The sequence below is a fragment of the Labeo rohita genome, chromosome 13, assembly GCF_022985175.1.
Source record: "Labeo rohita strain BAU-BD-2019 chromosome 13, IGBB_LRoh.1.0, whole genome shotgun sequence".
Taxonomy (NCBI): domain Eukaryota; kingdom Metazoa; phylum Chordata; class Actinopteri; order Cypriniformes; family Cyprinidae; genus Labeo; species Labeo rohita.
The window spans coordinates 1965107-1989747 of record NC_066881.1 but is presented as its reverse complement, the minus strand read 5'-3'; the positions used below and the strand labels follow the sequence as shown (position 1 = coordinate 1989747).

The following is a 24641-nucleotide window of genomic DNA, read 5'->3' as shown; positions in this document are numbered from 1 at the left end:
CTAAAAGCATTGGGGAAAATTGTAGGGTGGATTAGAAAACAAAGTAAAACATTAATAATTAGCATAACAAATTCTATATTTGAATACAATATACAACAAGAAATCAGCAGGTCTATTAAGCTCCCAGCCATTTTATGTGGAAGCATGCTTGGCAATAAATTAAAAATGCCATTGAAAAGAAAAAAATATGGATCACAAGATATGAGACATTTTTAAATAATATCTTACAGTAGAAAAAATCCCATATTTAAAGACTCCCATTGTCACCATTATGATATTTTTCAGGATAAAAATATAATCTTTTATATTAGATAATCCTCCAACACAAAGGGTAGCAAATATACTAGCCATGTAAATGACTTTTTCCACCATTCATAAAACATTCACCAATAATGGTCTGATTATAGACAGACACTGTCCAGAACTATATCAGAAGTGCCGATAGGTCCAGAAGTATTGGAAGGAAGAAGTATTGCCAGCACTGTGAGGTTTTGTTGCTTCAAGAAGGACGAACCCAGTGTGGCTGTCAAAGACACTCTTTTCTAGAGCTTCCTTGAAAGAGATTTTTCGCTTGGTTTTGGGGCAGGTGATGCATTTTGAAAGCAAATTGTCGTGTTGAAGATGTGCGGCAGTTGCTTTGTCGATCAAGCAATTCTGTATCGCATCCTCCAAAGAGACTCTCTGCTGGCTCTCTGGGTTAATGAGCCCACCAGTCGTCAGTTGAAACTCAAGACACTTCACTCCAACGTCTTTCGGGAAAAGGTTCTCTTGCATCGCCTGGGCCACAGTCAAAGTCTTTCCATTCTGAGGGTGAATGATACCATAATAGGCTTGCTCACATTGCTGGAGCTGCCTGGCAAAACCTTCATCCAAGAGTCCTCGATGTTGTGCTTCTTTAATCAGAACCCTTTCTCCAGATGCTGGATCACAGATGCCTCCTGTGCAAGCCTGGGCTTCTAGCAACCTCAGTGCCGAGAGTCGGTCCACAAGGTTCTGCTGGTGTCCTTTGAAAACCGGGAGTCGTTTCTTCAAAGAAACATCCCAGAGTCCTGCAACAGGACTGTTTGGAACACTGAAGACAACTCTTCTGGAAATCAAAAGATCAGCGAACTCAGAAATACTCAGCTGACCACTGCGGTAGCTGTTGAGCTCTTCCATTTGGAGAATTTTCAGACTAAGAGCATTTTCAATGCAAAGCTGCCGCCCACTCTTATGGTCTGTTAGGATGTGTAGAAGGTTCCTACTCGAGTCCATGATTGTTATCTCCTGCCATTCGCTCTCTTGTTGTGAGAGAAACAGGTAGGTTCTCTTGTCAATGTGGCCAGCCTTATATGCTTCGTAGGCTGACATTTTAGCACCATTAGAAGTGTTGATGACTGATATTCTGTGTTTGCTGGATGGTGAGAGGGTGTACAGATGCTGGTCACCAAAAGGAAGAAGATATACTCCACCGTTGACATCATATACACAGATTCTGAGCAGTTCACTATAGTACGCCTTCTGCCCTGTTTCTGGGAAGTGAAAATCTTTTGGGTTACTGACTGGATCGTACAGACTTTGAAGGGTGGCTTGGTTTATGAGCCCCTGCTCTAGTGCACAATCCACGGGTACCCTAATTCCTATCAATGGGTGTATTAACCCTCCAGTGGCAATCTGAGTTTCGATTAATGCTTTCCCTCGATGTCTGTCCAGAATTCTCTCCTCCATAGCCTGAAACACTGAGAGAATCTTTCCAGCGTGAGTATAACCACTGACTGCTTTGTACGCTTCATTTATTTTGTCCTTGAGGTCACCAGTAATGATACCTTTCTCAAAAGCTTCTAAAGGTGAGTAACCTTCACCTGTCATGGGATCAATGATGCATCCTGTGGCAGCTTGCGCTTCCAGAAACTCAATGGCATAGGTTTTAGACATAAATCCTCCTGCAACAGCATCTAGAAAGGACAGCTTTTTCTTGCTAGACTCCATGTAAACACCTGCAATTGAGGATGGTTTACCGATGAATTGAGCAAGTGACGCTTCAATCTCCTCTACAGTGATGAGGCCTGTTTGCAACTTGAGCACAATTTCCTGAGTAATTATTTTTGTTTTGACCAACTTTTTAATACTTATCCGCCCTCTGAGACCTTGAATTTTGTTAGAAGAAGACTCCATTTTCAGCCCTTTTGATTTACTTGTTACAGGAGAGTCCGAAGCGAGATCGATGGAGGAATCAGAATCAATGATATTGAATGAAACAGTCTGGCTTTTTCCAGACCTGCCTTTATCAGACACTGAGCTTTTCCTAAGTATAGGGTCAGTGACGTCACTCTGACTGTTACCAACCATCACTTGGTTTGTGTGCATTTCAAATGCATTTGAATTCTGGAATGAACCTGAATTCTCTGTTTTCTTGTTAACATATTCCAGAGTTCTCTCGTTGATTACTTGCATTTTGCTTTGCTTGACTTTTTGTAGCTCCTCCAGCACTTTTTCCTTTTCCAGTGTAGCTGTCTGCAAGCATGAGATCATTTACGCTATTAGTGCATTAAAAAAATGTCAAAATAAGTTTAGATGTAACTACTATACATTTATATATAGCATTTTTTAATAAATGTAATTTATTACAAAATAGATATTACTTCTTTTACAGGAATATTTTAATAAATACTTGTTTAAGAAATAAGGTGAAGTGTGTAATTTCTGCATCAACAGAACTGTAACAAATAAGTGTTGTTTCCTTTTTGTCCTTCTCCCCTATCTTCTAATGCTTTTATTCAACAATGTGAGAAATATTTGAGCAATATTACTGTCTGGGGTAAGCAGGTGGTAAACAGAATTTTAATTTATAATGATGTGAAGACTGTTTTTTTAAACTCAGGTGCACACCTGTGAAAGTGCGGCTGAGTCCACTTAAAATAAACACTGGACGGGGGGGTTCATGTGGTTCATGTGGAGTCAGGTATGGTTTGTTGCTGATATAAATCCAGCTGTGCTAAATCACAGAAATGAACCCCTGAGCTATCACTGGTCAAATCTCTCAACTCCAGCACTATCTACTTTTATGCCTTGTCCAGCATTGTCGTTACCTAACAACAAGTGTAAACACTTTTTAAAGACGTGAGGATATCATGGTTGTGACCCACAAAATACAGCTCTTAAAAGAATACAGGAGAAGTATCTGAACTGGTTCGGACCGAGCAATATCTGAACTGGTTCGGACCGAGCAATGGAACCAAGTGTGAAAGCACCATTACCTACTTACAGTTGTCTCTGCACATGTTAAAACACATGAAGAAATGACACACTTCACCTTTAATGAAAGTTTTACAAAACTGTGAATACACTTGAAGTCGTACCTCAGAGCTCATTTTCATTTTCTTTAGTTCCTCCTCCAGGTTCCGTTTCGCTTCTTCGTACGACGCAACAATTGTCTGAGTCAGCTGAAGTTCAGTCTTTAGCTTTGCCAGCTCTTCATCTTTAGCACACTGATGACTGGCTTTCCTGAGTTCTTTTAGATGCTTCTGCTCTGAGCTGACTGCTACCTCAAGCTTCAGATTCTTCTCCTGTAGAGATTTCATTTCACTGATGTATGAAACAATCTGCTCCTTTAGAGATTTTGCTTCTCTTTCTGAGATGTCCAGTTTCTGCTGAGTCTCTGTCAACATTTGCTTTAACCTTGATATCTCGTTTGAGCTGTCTTTGTGAATATTGTCAAGCTGAAAAATACTGGATTTTACTCTGATTTTTTCAGTTTCTAACTCTGAAATCTTTGATTTTGCTTTGAGAAGTTCAAGGTCAAGTTTTCCCCTCTGCCTGTCAGATTCATCCAGCTGTGTGCGGATGTTGCAGAGGTGTTCTTCAGCCTCTTGTTTTGCTTTTGTTGCATTAGCAATTAATGTTTTCAGCTTCTGCACTTCCTGAGAAAGGTGCTTGTTGTCTCTCTCGGAAGTTTCCACAGTATGCGAGTGCTCCTTTAATTTCCTCTCATGCTCCAACTTTAAGCGTGATTCTTGCAGTGAAAGCTTTTGCTCCATTTCAGCCTGCACTAGCTGCAGTTGAGTCTCGTAGCCTTTCTTTTGCAAGTCGAGTTTGCCTTTGAGATCGTCAAGCATCTTTTTACAGTTGTCCAGTTGTTCACCAAGCTTTTGTGACCTCAACTCAGCAGCTGCTGTTTGATTTTGCTTCTGTTTAAGCTCTTCCTGGGTTTGTCTCAATTTCTGCTTCAACTCTGATGTTTGCAGAGTTAAACTTGTGATTTTGTCTTCCGCTGCATTCTTATCCTTCTGAAAAGTGACGAGTTCTTGTTTTAAGTTCAGTACAGATTTATCTGCGCTTGAGCTCAATTCTTGCATAACAGAACTTTTCAGATGGATATCTGCCTCCAGCTCTTTGAGTCTAGACTGACTTAACCTGTTTTCTTCAGTCACTCGCTGAAGCTCATCTTTTGTTCTTTTCAGAGTGGAACTAAGGTCATCAAATTCACATTTCAAAACCTGTAACTTTTGGTCAGCTGTTTGCTTATCCCTCTGAAGAGATGAAATGTCCTGTTTCAGGCTTACCGTGGCCTTCTCTGAACTTCCACTGATCCTACTAATCGTCTGCTTACATTTCAAAAGCTCATTTTCAAGTTCTCTTACTTTTGACAAGTACTTTTTACCCTCAGATGACTCCCTCTGAGATTCTACCATGGCTTTTTTTAAAGCCACGTTCAGGTTATTTATCTCGGCTTTATGTTCCTGAACCTTCTGATTAGCCTGATTCCTCTCAGTGGTTATAGAACTCAGCTCTGCTTTGAGATTTGAAATATCTTTGTCATAGTTGGTGATGGTCAACATGAGAGACTTGATCTTCTGCTGTAGCTCGGCTGTCTTTTTGGCTTCTTCATTGAAATCTTTAAGTCTGATTTGAAGCTCATGAGATAGCTGTGTTCTATTCAGAAGTTCCTCTTCAACAATTTTTACCTGAGACTTTGCACTTTCTGCCTGGGATCTGAGAATATTAATTTGCTGTTCTTTACTGTCTGTCTCAATGGACACTCTGTCAAGTTCCGCTTTGACATTTTTAATGGAACGTTCAGCCTCCATGTTAATCTTCTTGAGTTCTTCAACTTTCTTGGTAAGCTGCGTCACTTGCAAGGTACTTTTCTGAAGCTCTAGCTCAAGGTTTTTGATTCTGAGTTGAGCTTCCTTCTCGGTTCTTGTCTTTAGATTGATTTCTTCTTTGGCTCTTTGCAGTTGCTCCCTCAAAACCTCTGCCTCACCTTTCAGGGTTTTGATCTTTTGGTCAGCATGTGATTTGTCTTGCTGGATTGACTCAATACTTACCTTAAGATGTCGGGCATCACTTTCCAATAACTGATTTTTTCTATTAAGTTCATTCACCTTGAACGCCATCTGCTCTACTTCAGACTGTCTGGAAGACAACTCGTCTTCCAGGCACCTCAATTTATGAGTGCTCTCCTGTTCCAAGGAGGTCCACTGTAGAAGTTTTCCTTGGTTGACCTTGAGCTGGTCTTTTAGGCCATCAACTTCTGTCTTCTGGAACAGCACTCTCTGCTCCAGAGCAGATTTGTCTCTTTGGAGAGACTTGATTTGTTCTTGATACACATAGACAGACTTTTTTAGTTCAGAAGTTTCTTGTCTCAGCTCCTCTGATTTCTGCCTCATGTTGGACCTATCTGCATCCAATTCCACTTGTAGCTTCAAAAGCCTGTTGTTTGCTTCATCTAAGAGTTCTTTGAAACGTTGAGCTTTTTCCTCAGCCACAGTTTTGTGGACAACAATTGAATTCAATTCAGATTTCAAGGACTTGATTTCAGTCTCAGCTCGCTTCTTGCCCATAATGAGCTCCTCCATTTTGCGTTGTAGGACTTCTGTCTCAGATTCAGAATGTATTATCGAAGAACTGGTTTTAAAAGTTGCCAGTTGTGCACCTTCTTTGGAGAAACCCAACATGGATTCACCTTGCATCATTCTGACTTCTGACTGGTGGGCCAGATCCCTTTCCATGATTCTCACTTGACTAAGAAGCTCTGCCTCAGCGCCTTCCTTAGCTCTAAGTTCTCGCTCTAACGTACGACTGTGCTCCTCCAGACCTTGTACGTCACTGTCCTTGCGACGTAAATGATCTTCCAGCTTCTTACGGGCTAATGTACTCTCCTCTATGCTCTTTTTAAGGTTGCGGAGACTCTCTTCCAGGGAGGCCTGTTTGGCCTCTGACTGCTGAACCTGTTGTCGAGCACGATTCAACTCTTGTTCGATGGAACCCTTGCTTTTAATCACACCTTCTAGTTCAGCACGATATTTCTGGGCCTCGTACTCAGCCTTTGACTTCTGTAAGGTCAAGTCCTCAATTGACTTTTTCTGCATCTCAAGGTCTGCTCCCAGGATGTCCAACTGCTGTTGCCTGTTAGACAGCGAAGCCTCGAGTTCCACTACCTGACGCCGAAGCCTGGCGATCTCCTCTTCGCTCGCAGATTTCTGTAACTCCATGCTCTCAGTCCAGCTCAAGTACTCAGCGTTTTCCAACGACTTCCTCCTCTGAAATGAAAGACACAGTCATCTTCCAGTCAACCACCTGGAAGAGAGAAGGCGGTTCTTGCCCACTTACCAATAAAAGCCTGAAAAACCACCACCATCACGTACTTGCATGTACTCTTCAGCATGTTTCCAGGACATGCTTTTCCCAAGAGACAAGATCACCAGCAACAATACAAAATGCAGCCATATGTGCTATTTTGTATCAGAATAAATGTCCAAGCACTGACAAACATTTGTATTGCAGGAAACACCAGCAGAGTGTAATAAAAATGTGTTTGTGTATGTTGTTAGGGTGTACGCCATTACACTAATGTGTCAATGGTGAATGAAACATGGCTGGAAGCACAGTCTTGCTAAATAGCAAGCAATACAGCTAGCACTAGGATTTCACCTACTATACTAATGCTTCTGGATGAAGCATTAAAGACAGGAAAAAGTCAACGAATGTCCTACCTCATCTTCTTCTGCCCTTTTCAGTGTTTCACCTGCAAACTTCACATACTGTGTCATCAGAGTAACCAGGGCTGTGTAACGTGTACGAAGGTCCATAAACTAAGAAAACAAACAAACAGTCATACATACTCAAAAGAATTTCTTTGACTAGTTATGTTTCCTTGATTGTTTCCTCTTGTACCTCTTGCTGAATGACATCAGAGGAACTCTGCATCTTCCTCCTCTTCACTGGGGACTTATGCTGAGAGTCAACCATGGCTCGATAAGTCATCAACTGCAGTTCATAGTCCTTAAAGAAGAGGAATACATATTGCACAGGTAAGTAACTTTCGTTTACCATAAACTTTTTTGCCATTTTACTATTTTAGTACCTATTTTATTGTTTTCTTTGGGGATGAAGTTTCACTAATGGGCAGAATTTCCACAAAATGTACACACATACCACAGTCTACCATGGTACCATATACTTTGTTTTGTTAAAATATTTCAAAGGGATAATTTTGTCTTACTTTCACTCCAACTGCATACTGCTCTGAATACTTCTGACACTCCTCAATTTTGCTTTGTTTTTGCTCAATTTCTCCGACCAAAACCTAGAGATAAATCAAATGTTAGAACTTGATGCAAATAAATTAAATGAATAAATACAGTCTAAGTTATTTTTCCTTACTTTCTGCTGGTTAAGGAACTCTGCCAATGCCTTGCTGTCCTCAGGTTGATTCTCTTGGGCCTTGAGCTGCTTGGCTTCCATTTCCTTGCTCCACTCATCCAGGCTGTTGTATGTGTCTTTGTAGTACTTAAGAGATTTGCTGATGCCTTCCAGGTCTCTGAGCCTAAACACATTGAAAAACCAATAAACAACATTATGAAGAAAAAAATAAATGAAAGACACACTTATCCCTACAGCACAGCATTAGCAGGGGAAGAATAAAAAAAAAATTAACTTAATGACCTGTTTTCAATCTGAGAGTGGATGTTTTGCCATCTTTCTTTGAGCTGGTCGGCCTTCTCCTTGTGCCAATCCAAATCAAAATCCCTCTCGTTGTGTGTTTTGAACATGCGCTCACTGACCACTCGTGCCTTCTGCAGCTCGTCCTCCAAGTCATGGAATACCTCGCGCCTTTCGTCGATTTCAGACCTCCATTGCTATAAATTACGATCAAAAGGGTTAAGTCAAGGATGTATAATGGCTAAACCATCCCCAAGACAGCATTTTTAAAGTCACAATGAGATTTTATTACCTTAAGAGTGCTCATGACACCATCGATGGATTTAATATTAGCATTGATTGTGTCTTCCTCGCACAACTTAGCTTCATAAAGCTTGACGAGAGCTTCCGCACTCTGACTGTGTTTCACCACCAAACTCACTGTCTTCAGCCTGAGCGTAAAAGATAATCAAGTCAAACAAGTCAGATAGAAATTATGTAGCAGCCATTTCTAGCTGATTAATTATTGTAGTGCTGACCATAACAAGAAATAAAGACAAAATGTATATTTAAAGATTAAAGATAACTTATAATGGCCTGGTAACGGCAATTTGAAGTTTGGGTAACAATGGGAACATTTTACAAGAACAATAGAAAGCAGACATGAGACGGTATGGAGAAAAGGCACATCCACTAACCACTTGGTCACGTCTCCAACTATTTATTTGAACTCTTTCAAACAGATTTCATTTGAGGACAAAGTAAAGACTCACTTCTCCAGGTAGATGCAGCACATGGAGTAGACCTGGTTCGTGCTCTGAGTGAGGATGTTGAGTTCGGAGGAAAGCGTAGGGACGGATGGAGAGGCAGCCGCTTGCCTGAGGAAAGCTTCACACTTCTCTCTCAGGGTCTCCAGGTCATCCTTCAACCTATCCAGCTCTACCTTCTTCTTCTGGATGTATGAGAAAGAGAGGCCAGATGTTAATGATTTTGCTTCAGGATCCAGATTTTACACTGAACCTTGTATCAAAAATTGGTTATTGTACTGAAACGTTATAGATTTTATATTTATTCAGTTATAATTGACTTCTTTGCATTTAAAGAAAAAAAATTAAGGAGAACAAAAATGAAACCAAAGATCAAACCTCCTGTTCGGTGATGCGCAGCACACATTCCTGCAGGTCATCTCTGTCTAGCGGAGTACGGATTTTCCGGATCAGCTGTTCCTCGTGACCCTCCACCCGCATACGGAAGTTACGCACCTCAGATATGAAGAGGTTGTACACGGACTCCTCGTGTTCTTCTGTTGACCACCAGAGGGCAATACATTCCAGATGAGTATATCAACAAGACTCCATGTCCAAAAATAATCTGTAGTTTGTGCATTCGTTTCCCTGTTTCTCTTTCTTGGTGAAAATGTAATTAAAATGTAACTAGTGACAACACAACTTTATAATCTTTAACATTCGTGTTCGTGCAAATGATTGTAATTGGGTTTGTTGACAATTAATCTGGAAGACAATATTTCAGGACTCCATTATTGGATTACAGGCGGCAGATAGTGCCGCCTGTAACTCATGAAATCTCTCAATGAGAACAACATTTGTCTGACGAACAAAAACAAAATATATTTAAAGTCTACATAGTAATTAAATAATGGAATTATGTGCATTATAAATGATCAATGGCCAAAATGCCAGATGCATATCCACAAACACTTGCTCTCTACTTTGTCTAATGTAGACGAGGAGATCTGTGAATGGATAAAACATCATTCCTTATAGTATTAACTTCCTACTTAATAGGCTTAAGAGAACACGTGTTTCTTAAGCATGTGTGCTATATGTCTGAGGGCACCAGTCACTACTAATTTGAATAAACGATTCTCTGTTGCCTTGAATGAACACTGTCAGGGTCGGGAAAGTTACTTTTAAAAGTAACGCTTTACAATATTGCGTTACTCCATGACTAATTGCAATACTCAGTTACTTTTTTTGGGGAAAGTAATGTATTACATTACTTTTGCATTCTTTTTGGGCTTGCTTATTTGTTTTTTAATAACAAAAAAACCTTTTACACCAGTGTTGCCAATTGGGCTACTTTACCACTGTCGCCATGGGTTGCTTGCAATGTCTGCGGGTACCTGGTTTACCAGGGGAACCTGGTAAAACATTTTATCCCCCCGAATGTGATTTTTAATGGGGGACCCCGCTCAAAATGTGAATGGGCTAGTTTTGAGTAGCAATTCGGCAACCCTGTTTCACACCTAAAGTGAAATAAATAAGACACAGGCTGAAGGAAGCGCCTCTGCCTACGAACCTCACTCTCAATTTCTCTTACTATGGGGACAGGAGAGGTGTCAGCGAATAAATGGGAAAACAAAGTGACTTGTGTTACTTGATGCATTACTTCACTACTTGTTTGAGAAAAGTAATCTGATTACATAACCCGCAGTACTTGTAATGCATTACCCCCAGCACTGGCCACTTTCATTGAACATGCACAGCTGCTGTCACTTTGTTGCTGTCTATTATTGTACGTGTGTATGTGTACATTAACTTGCCTCTCTCTGCAGATTTGAGAAGTTCCTCATAGTACTCCTTACATGCCAGAACCTCTTTTTCCAGCTGGGCGCAGTCAGCCACAGTGAAAACCTCAGATTCTTCACTATCCCTCAGGAAGTCCTCAAAGTGGGACTGCAGGCTGCTCAGCACCTGCTCATGATCACCTGGCAATAGAGTCTTGATCTAGGGAGGGAAATTAACATTTTACTATAAGCTCCCTAGATTTTAAAACAATTTCAGGGGATGCAAAAAAAAGATTTGTACCGAGGCAACAGTGCTTTTGCGGATGGCACGGATGTCAGTCATCAAATAGTGCCAGGACACAACGCTCTTCATGTTAATGTGAGAGTGATGCCACAGAGCCAGAACATTCTGATACAGCTGCTCAATCCTGGTGGAGTGAGAGAAAGAGAATCAAGCATACTATCACACAATTTAAACCCTCGCGTCTGCCTCCATTTTTGAGAGCGACGCTTACAACCACCAATTTATTTTTTCCTTTTTCGATAATGTGTTACATCTGTTACACTCAGATGTATGTTACAAAGATCTAATTGCTACTTTTGACTTTAAAATGAAACAATAAAATGACTGTCTTCAGATTGTCCTCACCTGCTTGCCATTTCAGTGGCCTCCTTGTTAGGTGGTGGTACACTAAAGCAGACTGAAGGTACCATGGCCTCATTTCCGGATGGACTAATCACTTTCCACTTTGCCCTGTGAGAGTTGCTCACTAGAACACACTCATCTTCTTTGCTAATGGTGATCTGAGGAGAGAGGGTTCAGAAAATGAATTTTGGCAAACACTGCTGTAAATATGGAGGCAGAAGTCGTAGCGTGGTGTACGTACTTCTATCTGGCGGTAGTCACAGATGGCTTTGACGGGTATGGAAGTTCTGATGGGGTTCTCTGGATTGCGGGCCTTGAGCTGAACAACGGACTTTGCCCGTCCCACTAACCCACCCACTGTGCTGCTGTATTTCAAGAGCTGCTCTTTCTCATCCTGTGAAGAAACATCAGCCCTGCCTCAGTCACGCACATACATCTATACTTTCAAACAGAAATTTCATGAATCGACTTTGAGGAAGTGAACTAACCATGGACTCTTGAATTAGATCCTCCAGCCGATGTAAACTGCTGCTTCGGTCGCAGCTGTACTTTCTGTGGATGGCATCTTGGAGGCTCTTAAGGTAATCCAACGACTCTTTGGCATCGCTGAAAAACTATAAGGAGAGTAACAGCATACCTGTAAGTCTGACATGAACCGTTACAAATCATACAAATCTGTCATGCTGAAAACAGCTGTGTAACTCACGTCAAAGTAGACAGCGTTCTCTTTCAGATGTTGCTCCACACAGTGACAGAGCTGCAGTATCCAGCTCCACTGCGTTTGCATGGCTGCTCTGTATGCCTGAGTAATGCACAGGTGGAAACAAAGTTAGAGGGAACATCCTTTCATTCCATGGAACAATAAAGACAATTATTATTAAAAACTGACTTAATTAGAATTAATTAGGAATTAGAAAGTATAAGATGTTCGCCTAACCCTAACTACTTTCCTGATACTTTTATGTTTCTTTTTGTAGCTAAAAAAACAGCTTGAGCATTCTGCTAAAATTCTCCAATTGCGTTTTACTTACAGGTTTGAAGCAACATAAATGTAACAAAAAATTATGACAGAATGTTTGACTGCACTGTTTCTTAAACCAGAGTTTCATGACCTTGTATGTCTTATTAATGAAAATTCTGTGATTTCAAGTTTGAAAGATGGAAAATAAATATTAGTTTTAAATGGAGTCTAGTGCAGTGATGTACCTCGATGGTCAATCTGGCAGGATGGTTCTCCAGTAGGAGGCTCTCTGCCTTCTCCTGTACTGACTTGATCACCTCCTCCTTGTCATCTAGTTCTCTCATGAGATCCTGTGGAAAGACATGGGCATATGAAGACGCTCCTGGCACAGATATCTAGCTTCTTTTTCAAAAACCTGCACCTCAACATGTCAAGGCAAGTGAAGGCAATGCTATACTCCTGTGATAAACACAAAATCTTGATCATGATGGATGTTTATGGTGCCACCACATCTAAAAGCGGTCTTCACCGCTCCAATAGAAGAGGATATGTTAACTGCAGGTGCGGAGTAAGTTTTTTTAGTGGTTCAGTATAATTACTGTATTGGTGGATTTTCATATTGCTAGAATTAAGCCTATTTAAAACCGTGAATCTATCTCGAGTTGAGTGATATGTATATCAAAGTTTTGGCTGTATATATAATAATAACTTAAATAATCACCCCATTTTAAAATTTACTATGTTATTTACAGTGTAGCCAAAAAATATATCACTGAGCCTTTTTAAACTGAGTAAAACATTCATTTGATGTGGGTTGAATGGACTTACTGCATGATAATCTCTCTTCCTTGAAATGTTACTGTTTCGCTCACTCCAGTCAAAAGCCACTTCCTCTTCCTCCTTCTCATTGAGCCAGATCAACTCCTGAGTGGCGCGGGACACAAAATCATACAGGCTGTCGAGGTGTTTCTGCCTGTCATTGGAGCATTTCTGAAAACACAAAAGCACAAGAAACTGAGATTCACAGTTCTTACAGAATATGGGGTTTAAAAGCAGAACTTAACAAAGTTCCTTTACCAGCAGCCTCCCGTACTGGCTCTCTAACTTATTCAGCTTCTCAGTGTAACTCTGCTTCAGTGGCTGGGTCATCTGAATCTGTGGGAGTGACACGGTAAGTTAGACACATTTGTGTTTATATTTTTTAAGACAATTACTCGTCGGAATACATATCACTTAAAGTAATAGCTCAGCCATACTTAATTTATTTTATTATTTTTTTTTTTTTTACAGATTTTTAGCAAATAATGGCTTACATTTAGCTTCAAATTTAGTTAAGTATGAACAAAACTGTATTTAGCACTCCAAACATATTTTGAGTTTGTAATGAGTAATTCATAATTATATATTAGGAATGAAATAATATTATCAATATCAAATAGATTACAGCATTTCACTAGATTTGTAGTGAGATGCATTTTTGTAGGCCTATTTTCACTGAAGCTGGAGATTTCCATCAAAATAAAAACTCTACTGCTGTTTCCATCAAAATAAAAGCTTAAAAGTGCAGGATGAATCGCTGATAGCTAGCGGTTTAAATGGGTAATGTTACTGGAGTCCACATTCAAGATATCTCTTTCAAGTGGAGAAATTAGGAAAGAAGCAATGTAATTTCCCTGCTGTAGTGTAAAGCAAAAATAATATACCTATGAAATATTCATTTTCATTTATTTGACAGTGCAATTGTTTTACAATATATGGTTATTGCTGTAATAGGAATAACAATAATAAAAATTGTTATTATTATTACTATATTCTAATTTGTTTGGCTTCTAAAACACCAGTGTGAATGTAATTTAGACTGAGACAGTATATCACAACTAAAAAGAGGGTTAAGTCCCCTCTACAGTTCAAGTCAATTCACTGACCTTTTTTTCTGACATAAGCTTAAGTTTTAAAAAAAAAATGTCCAAGTATTCATTTGTCTTTTTTTTTAATAGTGCAATAAATATTTTATCGTGGACTTCATATCGTGATAATATCGTATCGTGAGATTTTGATATTGTTACATCCCTACATATAGATATTTTATTAAAAATATGTAATGATATGTATTACCTCACTCATTTTGGCTTCTTTAATGCTCATCTGGAATTCTTCAATAGCTTTGTGAAAATCTTTATGATTCGCTAAATTTGATTCAACACTTGGTAGATCAGATCCCCATTCTGCTTGATCAAGCTGAACCTTTCAGAGACAAAAAGATCAGATCAAAACCATCAGATAACCTCACCTCCAAAAAAAAAAAAAAAAACATTTCAGAAAACTTATATTTAAACTTATATTTTTAATTATAAACTTCTGTACACTTTTCTAAAAAAAAAAACTTAAATCTGTAAAACAACTCCAATTTAAATATTTGTTTGCGTCATGACCACAATCATCACGCTTGGCCTTTTTAATGATTAAAACAATGTAGAAAACAAGAACGCTTGTCCAAAATGTAAGACATAAATACAATGACAAGTGTATAAAAACACTACAGATTTTTGCAGTGCAATAAAGGAAACATACCTGCATTTCTTCAACCCAGTTAAGCAGATCCTGCACAAACTTCATATTAACCTCATCCTCGGTCAAGTTTGGATCCATAAATGAGGATTTGAGCATGGGCTTGCGAATCTGCATGTGTTTGAGCTGCTGAAGGACCCCAGACTCCATGCCGCCTCCTCCTCCTCCTCCTCCTCCTCTACCGCTGAGGTAAGTCTGAACCGAGGCAGGCTGCATGCTGGGCGTCATGGCTGGGCTCATCGCAGGGCTGCTGCCCGACGTGACCAGGCCAGGGGTGAGCGCAGGAGACAGTCCGGCATTGAAGTTTTGGGAAAAGTTTGAGTTCAAACTCTGCGTGATGCCAGAGATCATCATCTTGGTCTGTTCTGAGGTCAGCGTGCGTCCTTTGCTGTAGATGCTGGAACACTCGGTTCTCAAAGCCAACAGGTCGTCACGGAGCTTCGACACCCTGAGGACCAAAGAGATCAAGGAAATTTTAGGGGTTACAAACAATGCAGGTTTGCATTTTAAGAATGCCTCAATGATTTGCTCTCTTTAATAATAAAGTTCAGTCAACGACTTTCTGACCTTTGAACGAGCTGATCAGCCAAGTAGAATTTTCCATCCAGTAAAAGCTGAATATCCACCACTTGCTGCCTCAATAAATTCTCACACTCCAGAAGGTAACCAGCGATCTCTGCTTCATTCTGGAACTGGATTCCTGATTCCAACCGTTTGGCATCCTAGAGGAAATATTTCATTTTCATTAACATTTTCAGTGGAAAAAAATATGGTTTAGAACACGGTCTTGTTTTCCAGTAAACACTACAATATTTACTTGAGAGGTAAACATTATTTAACAAAATTAGATTTTTTTTCACTGAATCGCTCAATTGTTTTTTTACACCAAGAACAAAAAGCAACAATAAAAGAAAAGAAGCAATAAAGCAAGAACGAAATTAAATCTGATAATTACTGGAGATTAAGACAAAATATTAATTAGGAACTCACCGACTGCAGAGCCGTCCGTGCTAACGCCAATTTGTCCTCTCCGGCTATGCAGTCGCGCTGAACTCTGTTCGCAATCTGCTGCAGCATTTCAAGTCTATGAAAACAAAAGACAGGTACAATCAAACATCAGCGCACAGAATTTTGCGAAGGAAACCACAAAGCACATCTAATGCCCTCTCTGAAGCGTGTTTGGCTCTCTCACCTGGGTCCATACACAGAGTAGTTATTTAGATAAAGGGGTGTGCTGGACAGAGGCTCGTGAGCTCCGGAGAGCAGGTTTTCAGCCGAGCCCAGGCTGGTCAGAGTGCTGTCACTCACTGATGAGGTGCTACTGCAGTATACCAGGTTGCTGTTCATCATAACAGAATAACACTATCTTTGGCCGACCCAGAGAATGGCGTTTACCACCCCTCCATCAGCAGCAGAGAGCCCACCGGCCATCTACTGTCCCAGACACGCGCGCACAACCCTTCTGACCGCACCTGCTTCCAGCCACTGCTATTTATAGGCTCATATTAGTGGCAGAAAAGCCAGCCCACAGTAACATCAGCCCCAGGTAAAACACTGAGCGTTGCTTTTAATGTGAGACGATGATCCAGCACAGGTTCAGACAGTTAGGCTGAGAGACACGGGGGTGTGTCGACCTACACCACACATTCCTCTTCCTCCTTAACAGTCATTTAACCATTTTACGGCATTGACGGCAGTGCTGTTATTATATAATCATGTGTGCATTAAAGTGCTAATAAATATCAAAAGCATGAGTGATTTCCATATATTTCCAGGTGATTTCCAACTGCATGTTTTCCCCTAAACATTATGAGTAACAAAACTGAGAACTGCACAGGTGTGACTGTCATATCTGTGCTGCACAACCGGCGTACTGGCCAATCCAACAAATTATATCTCGTAAGAATGGATTTATAAATGACTGACACAATAGTTGACTGTTTTTAGATTTACAGAACACTCCTTCTCCTACTGATCAGATATCAGATATAAATTGAACAGATATCCCCGCCCCAAAACTCACACTATTTGTTGTGCTCCATCGGTTGCTATATTGAACTGGTTGGGATGTTCAAACAAACAGAGCAGTGTTTTGACAGCAGCACAGTGTTTACACTTTTCAGGAAAATGATATATAACAAGCTGGTCTGCAGAGAATCCATCACTAGCATTCACATTCATCTCAATGGCAGTTGCTTGGCTGGTGCAGGGCTGCCTACATTGAAATCTGGCACCCTTTTTTAAAGGGGTCACTTTTACATGTTGTTTGAACATTAATATGTGTTCGCAGTGTATGTACAAATCTACCCTATAATGATAAAAAATCCATGCAGTGGTTTTTAATTAATCTGTAAAAATAATATCCCCTTTTTCAAATCGAGCCGTTCTCAGATGCCTGTCGTTGTGGCGTCACACCCACAGAGGCCGCTCCCACGATAGTTGATTGACATGAGCATTTTACCTCAGATCAGCTGTCACAGTCCGCCCTCTTTGTTTCGATGCTGGAGCAGGAATGTAAGTTAGACAAGTATATCTCCGATTGAGCGATTGAGGTGTTGTGTTGCTGGATGTAATAATGAACATAGTGGTCGTCATTTACTCCCGACATCTGAGCTGCTGAAGATGCAGTGGATTACATTTGTTTGTGAAGGGATCTTCCCGATCTACATATATCTGTCTATGTTCACGCGAATCATTAATGATCCAGCTTCACTTACAGCAGAAGTGAGTATAAGGGTTTTTTTATGAACCTTTGCGATCGCCTTTCCTAATAATGTGCTAGTTAGCAAGTTTAGCCGCTAAACGCAGCAAAATGAGGCTAAAGTAAACAGACTTGTCTCTCCACAGAGAGAAGAGAGGGACGGGGCAAGCTGAGCTCATTTGCATTTAAAGCGGCCACGACCAGAATGAGACAATTTTTGCAGAGCTGATTTTAACAAGGTAAAAAGGGTGTTGTTTTACACTACCATTGAGAATTTTTAACCAAAGTATATTATAGACTTTTCATTAAGACCCTAAAGAATCATATTAACTTGTGGAAAATGGGCATCCGATGACCCCTTTAAGCAATTTTTTACCCTTTTAAGAACCCTCCAAAATACTGCACTGATAGAACATCTACTAAACTAAAATGAAATATTTAGATATTTTAAATATTTAATATTTAAACCAGAATATACAGCTAAAATTAAATGATCACATGAAAAAACATGCTAAAATGGCCAACTTTGATTCCTTTGACTTAAATGTGTCACCGTACATTTGGATGAAATATTAACAATTTTTTTAGTGGACAATTTTAAATTATTACACATTTTTATTCAAATCACTTCCATAGACCATTTGAACTTATTTACAAAAATGAGTCAAACTTTCATTTAAAACAAAACACAAAACAAAACAAAACAAAACACCTTAAACACTTTGATGCTCTTATTTAATGCCACAAGTCACTGGACAAGGGATGACTGTAAAACTAACCTAAAGACTTTGTTAAGACTTGAGGAAACTTAGCCAAATAACATCATTTAAAAATCATTAAAATATTCACCATGTTGCTTAACTTTTTATCGTCTGCAAAATTGTAGCAAAATATTATGAAATTTTCGCATATAAAAGAACATAAAGATACCAAAACATCAATTTAATAATCAATAATCGCAATTTAAAATTCAACATCACAAAAGTGCTGACCCTAATATATGTAGAAACAGTGTGAAAAAATATTCTAAAAACCTGAACATTCAAATGTGGTATTGTTCCTAGTCTGACATAATACCAAGAAATTATTAAAAATGTAAATGTCAAAAATGTCAAGTAGATCCTAAGTGAATTCCTCAGTGGAATGCATGTCATCCACACCCATATTCTTTCATTAAGAAATAGCGATGGAGAGATAGCATGTGTAAATCATCTCATACCTGTCCACTTCAGGCCTCAGGCTCTTCTCTCTCTCCAGCATGGCCACGATCAGCTTGCCCCATTCCTTCTCCACATCATTCGGATGGTACCCTTGAGGGAGCTGGATGCGACCAAACTCTATCCACCCCTACAGTCCAGCATACAGCAGAGTTTAAGACATCTCTTCATATGTCAATGATCATACGTATGATCAAAAAAATAAATGAAAGATACAAACCTCTAGCATTTTGTAGAGATGCTTGATTTTGGCCTTTTCATTTTCTTTTGGTGGTATTTCATTCTCTTTAAACTGTAGATACTGAGTATAAAGTGCCTGTAAAGTTAAAAAGGGTTAGTTACGACAAACCAAAGCAATGTGATTTCTATCCATCAAACCGACAACACAGCCATTCGAGTTATGAGTGCAGTTGTACTCTATGCTTCTGCTCAAGGAGAAAGATGGAGCTGCTCTTCAAGTCTTTAAAGAGGCTTTAATAGTTTTTACGAGTGGGACGCTACCTATTTGCCATGGAAATCCTGAGCCAGTACCGCTAATTTGCCTCAAGCTCCAAAAAACTAAGCAATGCTTATGCTAATGTTAGCAATTATCAGAGTCTCAGCAGCTGCTGATCCCTGAAAAAACACATCTGTAAATGTCTGATATCTGACAAATTATTACTTCAGATATATCTGTCATTTCATAAATCAAAATGTAAAATAGGCCCAGGAATAGTTCACCTCAAAACTCCCCCACATGTCTCTTTAAACCTGCATGTGCATTTTTTCTTTTTTTTAACACTAAAAAAAAATGTACATTTACATACAATTTTCATTATTTACATAATTTCATGAAAAAAATGTACTTACATTATTAAAAGTATCAAGAAAACATGAGGAATCTCACCTTAAGTTCCACAGGATTGCTGGGGAAATTTCTGTCTGACATAACAGTCACATTGTGTTTGATCCACTGGCTGAGGTACTTCACCATGTTCTGGTATTCCACCCATTTAATGTCCACATCCTGTGTCAGGAACACCATCAATCAACTTTTGTTCAAGATCTGTATATTTCACTTTAACTCTAAGAAAAATGTAAACACAGTCACGCTTCACCAATATGGGATAATTTTATGGGACATGTCATTTCTTGGCTTTCTAGCTCTTCCTTCGTATTGTACTCATTTGTTCATTTACTCAAGAATTGCTAGCATGTTGGATTCAAGGTCAATGTGTCTTAAAAGGTAACCAACAGGCACACTGCGCACTCTTCCTCAAGCAGAATTAGCCAGTGTTCTGGGAATGATTCCAAAGAATCAACAGAATCCTTAGAAGCTTCCAACTTAGTTTAATTTCCTGCATAACAAAACTCCAGCTCTTCCAAGAAACACAGAATGCTGATGTAATGTGAAAATGTAGACACAAAGTTTATTAGCACAGACCAAGCAAATTTACCAGCCCACCCAGCTTAGACCAGACCGGAGTAGGTCAGGTAGCGAATATCATCCTTGAGATGTTTATGTACTTTAGTATCCTTAGAGGAGAGTCATGGCTGAAATCAGCATATTTTTGTGCTTCAGTCACAGACAGGTGATAGACACAGAGGTCTATAACTAGATATACTTCACTAGAGCGCACATTTTACATAGAAGATTGGTTTTTGCACTGTTTTCTGTGCAACACTGTTGAAAAAAAAGTATGCTTAATTGTATCACATATGCATATGAAGTGTACTTGCAGATAATACAATATTAATCAAATAAAAAGCCACTTAAATGCACTTAAAGACAGCTCAATTTAATGCCTATGTTTTGTAACACACTTAAGTACAATTTCAAAAAGTGCACTATGTAAAAATGTTAAAATTTTACTTTAACCCCCTAACTGTCACCGTCCCGTATACAGGACGCCTAAGTTTACTTCACCATATTACAAATAAATCCTAATCTAATCATGACAAACTATACATTGTTGGAAAGGTCTAAGACTCCTAAATAGATATTTTACCACTGTTTTGTGTTGCACATTATGTAGGAAAAGTAACAGATTAATTTATGACAAGAGTGCAAAAGTAAAAAATCTACATCATAACATGAGTTCTGACCTTTGTCACAAAAAGACTTTCTTTGTTGCCTTTTTCCCTATCACGCTTTAGATATCATAAGAAATTATAGATCAGTTGAAAACCTAAAATCTCAAAATTCATCCTTTGAAAACCATTTTAAAACCAGACATTGTTTATGTTTCAAAGAGGTACAGTACATGTATTTGGATACGCTGACATACTAAATCACAAGTACTTGACTATAATTTTATTAGCATAATTATAAGTATAATGCGCTGTATTTAAAGTTAATATATTTTAGATATACTAAATTACAACTTCTTTACAAATGACAAATGTTTAGCAATTACAAAGTACATGTTTCAATAAAAATATAGTATATTTTTATATTTACAATTATATTTTTGCTTATCATTTTCATGCTTGTCAGTACGTTTAGCAGTAATTATGAAATTACATGTAAAGATGTACCGATGTACTGTATGGTTAAAAAATTACTGAATTTATATAAATGTAAACTATGATAAACTTTTTGCTTTCACGTAAAACATTACATTCAGTTCACAAAGTATATTTAAATATTAAAGTATATTTTCCATAATAATATTCATTTTTCACAGGGGTAGTGACATAAGAACTATTTGTGATTGTACTTACATTTGCGCTGATGCCCTCCATACCCTCCGGTACTTTCGGGAAGACATCGTATAACGTTGACACGTAAGTAATGACAGACTTCTCATCTGGAGATGACACGTCCACATCTGCTCGAATGGACAAATATTTGATTAGTTAGAATGATAATTTATAAAACACTGAAAAATTTTGCAACAAATATTAATGCCTGTAGCATTTCCTTTAACGAAAAAAATTCTTACAGACAAAACTGTTTACAGTTTCTATTAAGTGTTGAATTCACTGTTTAGTCTGCTGAGAGTGTTAGTGTTAGCCATTGGGCAATGAATACTATTCTTAGATCCCAGTGTTGTTTTACAAATAGCAATGAAACACTGTGAAACTGCAGGGTGAAATATCTGACATTCAGACTGCAGCTCAGATTCAACAGCACTCTGGTGACTCACTGTATGAAGGAACCAGAAAACAACACGTCAAAGTTGAATCAATGATGGGTCACTTCAGACATTTGGTAGAGCTGTGTTAACTAGCAGCTCATTCTTCCTCTGAGACGACAAGCACATCTCAACAGTCTCGCACATCACCAAAAGAATCAAAGATACTCTCTGGCGTCAATGTTGATCGGCAAACTCATTGTTTTGCATGAGACAACAATGGCATAATAATGATGAAGTTGTTACAAATGACAATGTATTTTTTATATCATGTAATTATTTACATTTACACATTTAGCAGATGCTTTTATTGCTTCTGATACAATTTGCCACAGAGCCAACAATATTCAAAGTCTACAACGGCAGCTTTATTACAAAGCCAGACTAGGAAAGAAGCTAGAGCAGGTGAAACGCAAAGAAAATGAAGTTTATTATTATTATTTCTTTGTAATTTGTAGACAAAACCCAACTCTGCCCCACCCAAATGCACAGAAGAGTACAGACAACTGCGGTAGTATCAATTAATAAAGGACAGTGGATGAATGTCACCACAAAATAATAAAACAAAACAAACAAACAAAAATCTATTTTTATTTAATCTATGCTTCAAAAATCCAGTTAATGTTAATAAACTGATAAATCGTTTTTAAATATAGCTTACAAGTAAGTGCAATCAATGAACTTTGACAGTATAATAATGCTAAATGATGCAACATGGATGAGGACAAAAGTTCGGAGCTGAAACTCACCCTCTGGGTCCAGCAGTCGGGCCACACCAAGCTGCTCGGCCACACCAAACGCCTGCTCTAAGTTGGATCTGCTACTTTGTATTGATACTTTGCTCATATCGACCAGGTCAGGCCTGAATTAAGACAAAGAGATGACAATATAATCTTATTCCACACTTGTGACTTGTAATCAAGGGATACCATTTATATAAAGAGTATATAAGGAACGATTATATTTTGTATAAAGAAAATAAAGCCTATTTTAGGATCTCTAAGAATCTTAAGAGGTCCAAAAAATGGCCTTTGTCTTCTTTTGGAAATGTAGGATTTCTTTCCTTTGATTTTGGGGTGAAATATGAGCCAGGCATGCCCTTGACGGGCTTTGTGAGATTCACTCATTATCGCCACTAAAGCTTCCCTGACTGACAGGAATAGTCATGGCTAGAAATATCTTTGCACAAAGGAGTAATTATTCCAAATCTAGGTCATCTGAAAACCGTGTACGTACATCTGACATTTCATCAAACTATAAAGAGCAGGTTATGAATATGAGGCACAACAGATCATTCTAAGAAGAGATCTAAGAAATGAGAAACAAGGATATACATGTATGCACAGCAAAGCTCTGTCCATCTGAACCATGGCTTATAACACATTGTACTTCCATAATGTAATATTTTATTTCAAAGTGAAACAGGATATTTAATAAGAAATCAGGAAAATACTTTCTCTCAATCTGTAATTGATTGGATGGTAAAAAGTGCCTATTTACACTTGTCACTTCTTGTGTTTTTTAAAATCAGATATATAGTTATAGTTATAACATGCACATTCTGTGTCAACTCAACCAGAGGTCCCCAGCTCAAATTTTTGATTTTGCTAATATATATATTTTTTAGATTCAGAGCCAAATTATGGGGTAAAGATGACTTCAGAAAGATGGCAGCATCATAATGTTATTTTTATATAGAGACTGGTAGGTCTGTTGACTTTAGCAATCTTTTTTGCATTTTATGCCAGTGGTGACCATTTAAAAATGGAAAAGTTTGCATGCCTATAACTCAAGAAGCATTAAATATATCTTAATGCCCTTTTAGATATTGGGTCTTAACATACTTTACTTTTGGCATCTTCATTGTTAAGGCCCTATACGGCGCAGTTCCAGAGATATTGCAATTTAAATATGGCTCATGTCATGCTTGTCAGTACATTTTGCCGTGATTATGAAATGACATATAAAGATGTACAGATGTACTGTATGGTTAAAAAATTACTGAATTTATATTAATGTAAACTATAATAAACTCATTACATCACATAAAACATTACATTCAGTTCACACTCTTTTAAAGTATATTTTTCATAATAATATTCTTTTTAGAACTGTCAAAGTGTACATTTTTCATTTACATTTGTGCTGATGCCCTCCAATTTGCCCTCCTGCAGTAAATTGTTAATATGTACACAATTTCAGTGGTCAAAAATCAAATGTGGGTCAGTCTGCAAAAATATAATACTTCTTTCCTTTTCAAGAGGAATGTCTGAAGAACAACATGTTGAAACTAGAAATGTATCTTGTTTCCTTCTGTCAAAACAACTGCATTAAACATACCTGAGTGCCATAAATATTCTTTTTATAAAGTTTGTGTGCCTATAACTTAAGAAGTATTAAAGATATCACAATACGGGTTTAGATTCTAGTTATTCATAAACTTTTCTTTTGGAATCTTGCTCTTGGAAATGGTCAAGTTGAAGCACACCTTGCTCTTTGTAGTCTTTTTTATAAGATTCTATATTTTAATCAGTTTTAGGTATATTTGGAAGAAGAGATTTTGTTTATTTGATAGCTGAAGCTGCCAAGAGTTCAAACATGCAGTCTTATAACACGTTTAAATCAAATCCCACACCTCATAGGGAAAAGTGCCTGTTTTTGCCACACATTGCATTCACATCAATAAACCAAGATTCGTCTCACCTGGATTAATTATTAGAATTTCTTTTTCTTTTTTATTGTTATAAAATGTGAAGCATAGTCATAGATCAAGTAGTATCTACTGCTGAAGGGCATATTTTGCAGAATAACTGATAGTACCTTAAACATTTAGGGTCTCTCACACCTGAAATAATTAGCACTGGGTAATTCTTCATGTAAATGGGATCCTGTGTAATCTTATTTTACATTTCACACTGTTCATACTTTACCTAGAGTTAACAATTAATCCCAGTCGCTCATAATCTGACATGTCACACTGTACAATCCTAAACCCTGGGTTAC

At 38.3% G+C, this 24641-nt stretch overlaps 2 protein-coding genes across 2 annotated transcripts in view; both read right to left on the bottom strand.

The window, feature by feature from the left end:
• The window catches only part of dst (dystonin), a 164630-nt gene that overhangs the window by 79018 nt on the left and 60971 nt on the right, over nt 1-24641 (bottom strand). The window contains 26 exon segments of the mRNA XM_051126003.1: nt 6975-7073; nt 7156-7263; nt 7484-7567; nt 7645-7807; nt 7927-8120; nt 8216-8354; nt 8676-8854; nt 9048-9205; nt 10466-10649; nt 10731-10857; nt 11079-11233; nt 11317-11469; nt 11564-11689; nt 11782-11877; nt 12282-12386; nt 12865-13026; nt 13114-13191; nt 14152-14280; nt 14608-15052; nt 15172-15326; nt 15595-15688; nt 18525-18652; nt 18743-18838; nt 19409-19528; nt 21226-21332; nt 22388-22500. Coding sequence (XP_050981960.1) covers nt 6975-7073; nt 7156-7263; nt 7484-7567; nt 7645-7807; nt 7927-8120; nt 8216-8354; nt 8676-8854; nt 9048-9205; nt 10466-10649; nt 10731-10857; nt 11079-11233; nt 11317-11469; nt 11564-11689; nt 11782-11877; nt 12282-12386; nt 12865-13026; nt 13114-13191; nt 14152-14280; nt 14608-15052; nt 15172-15326; nt 15595-15688; nt 18525-18652; nt 18743-18838; nt 19409-19528; nt 21226-21332; nt 22388-22500 — 3697 coding nt within the window.
• LOC127175118 (plectin-like) lies at nt 10-3185 on the bottom strand. Its single transcript, XM_051126004.1, has one exon. It carries the CDS (start codon nt 2509-2511, stop codon nt 430-432), a length of 2082 nt encoding a protein of 693 aa, XP_050981961.1. The 5' UTR covers nt 2512-3185; the 3' UTR covers nt 10-429.

Bases quoted from the DNA above. Each gene is read 5' to 3' on its own strand.
- LOC127175118 (XM_051126004.1), bottom strand. From the start codon at position 2,511: ATGATCTCATGCTTGCAGACAGCTACACTGGAAAAGGAAAAAGTGCTG.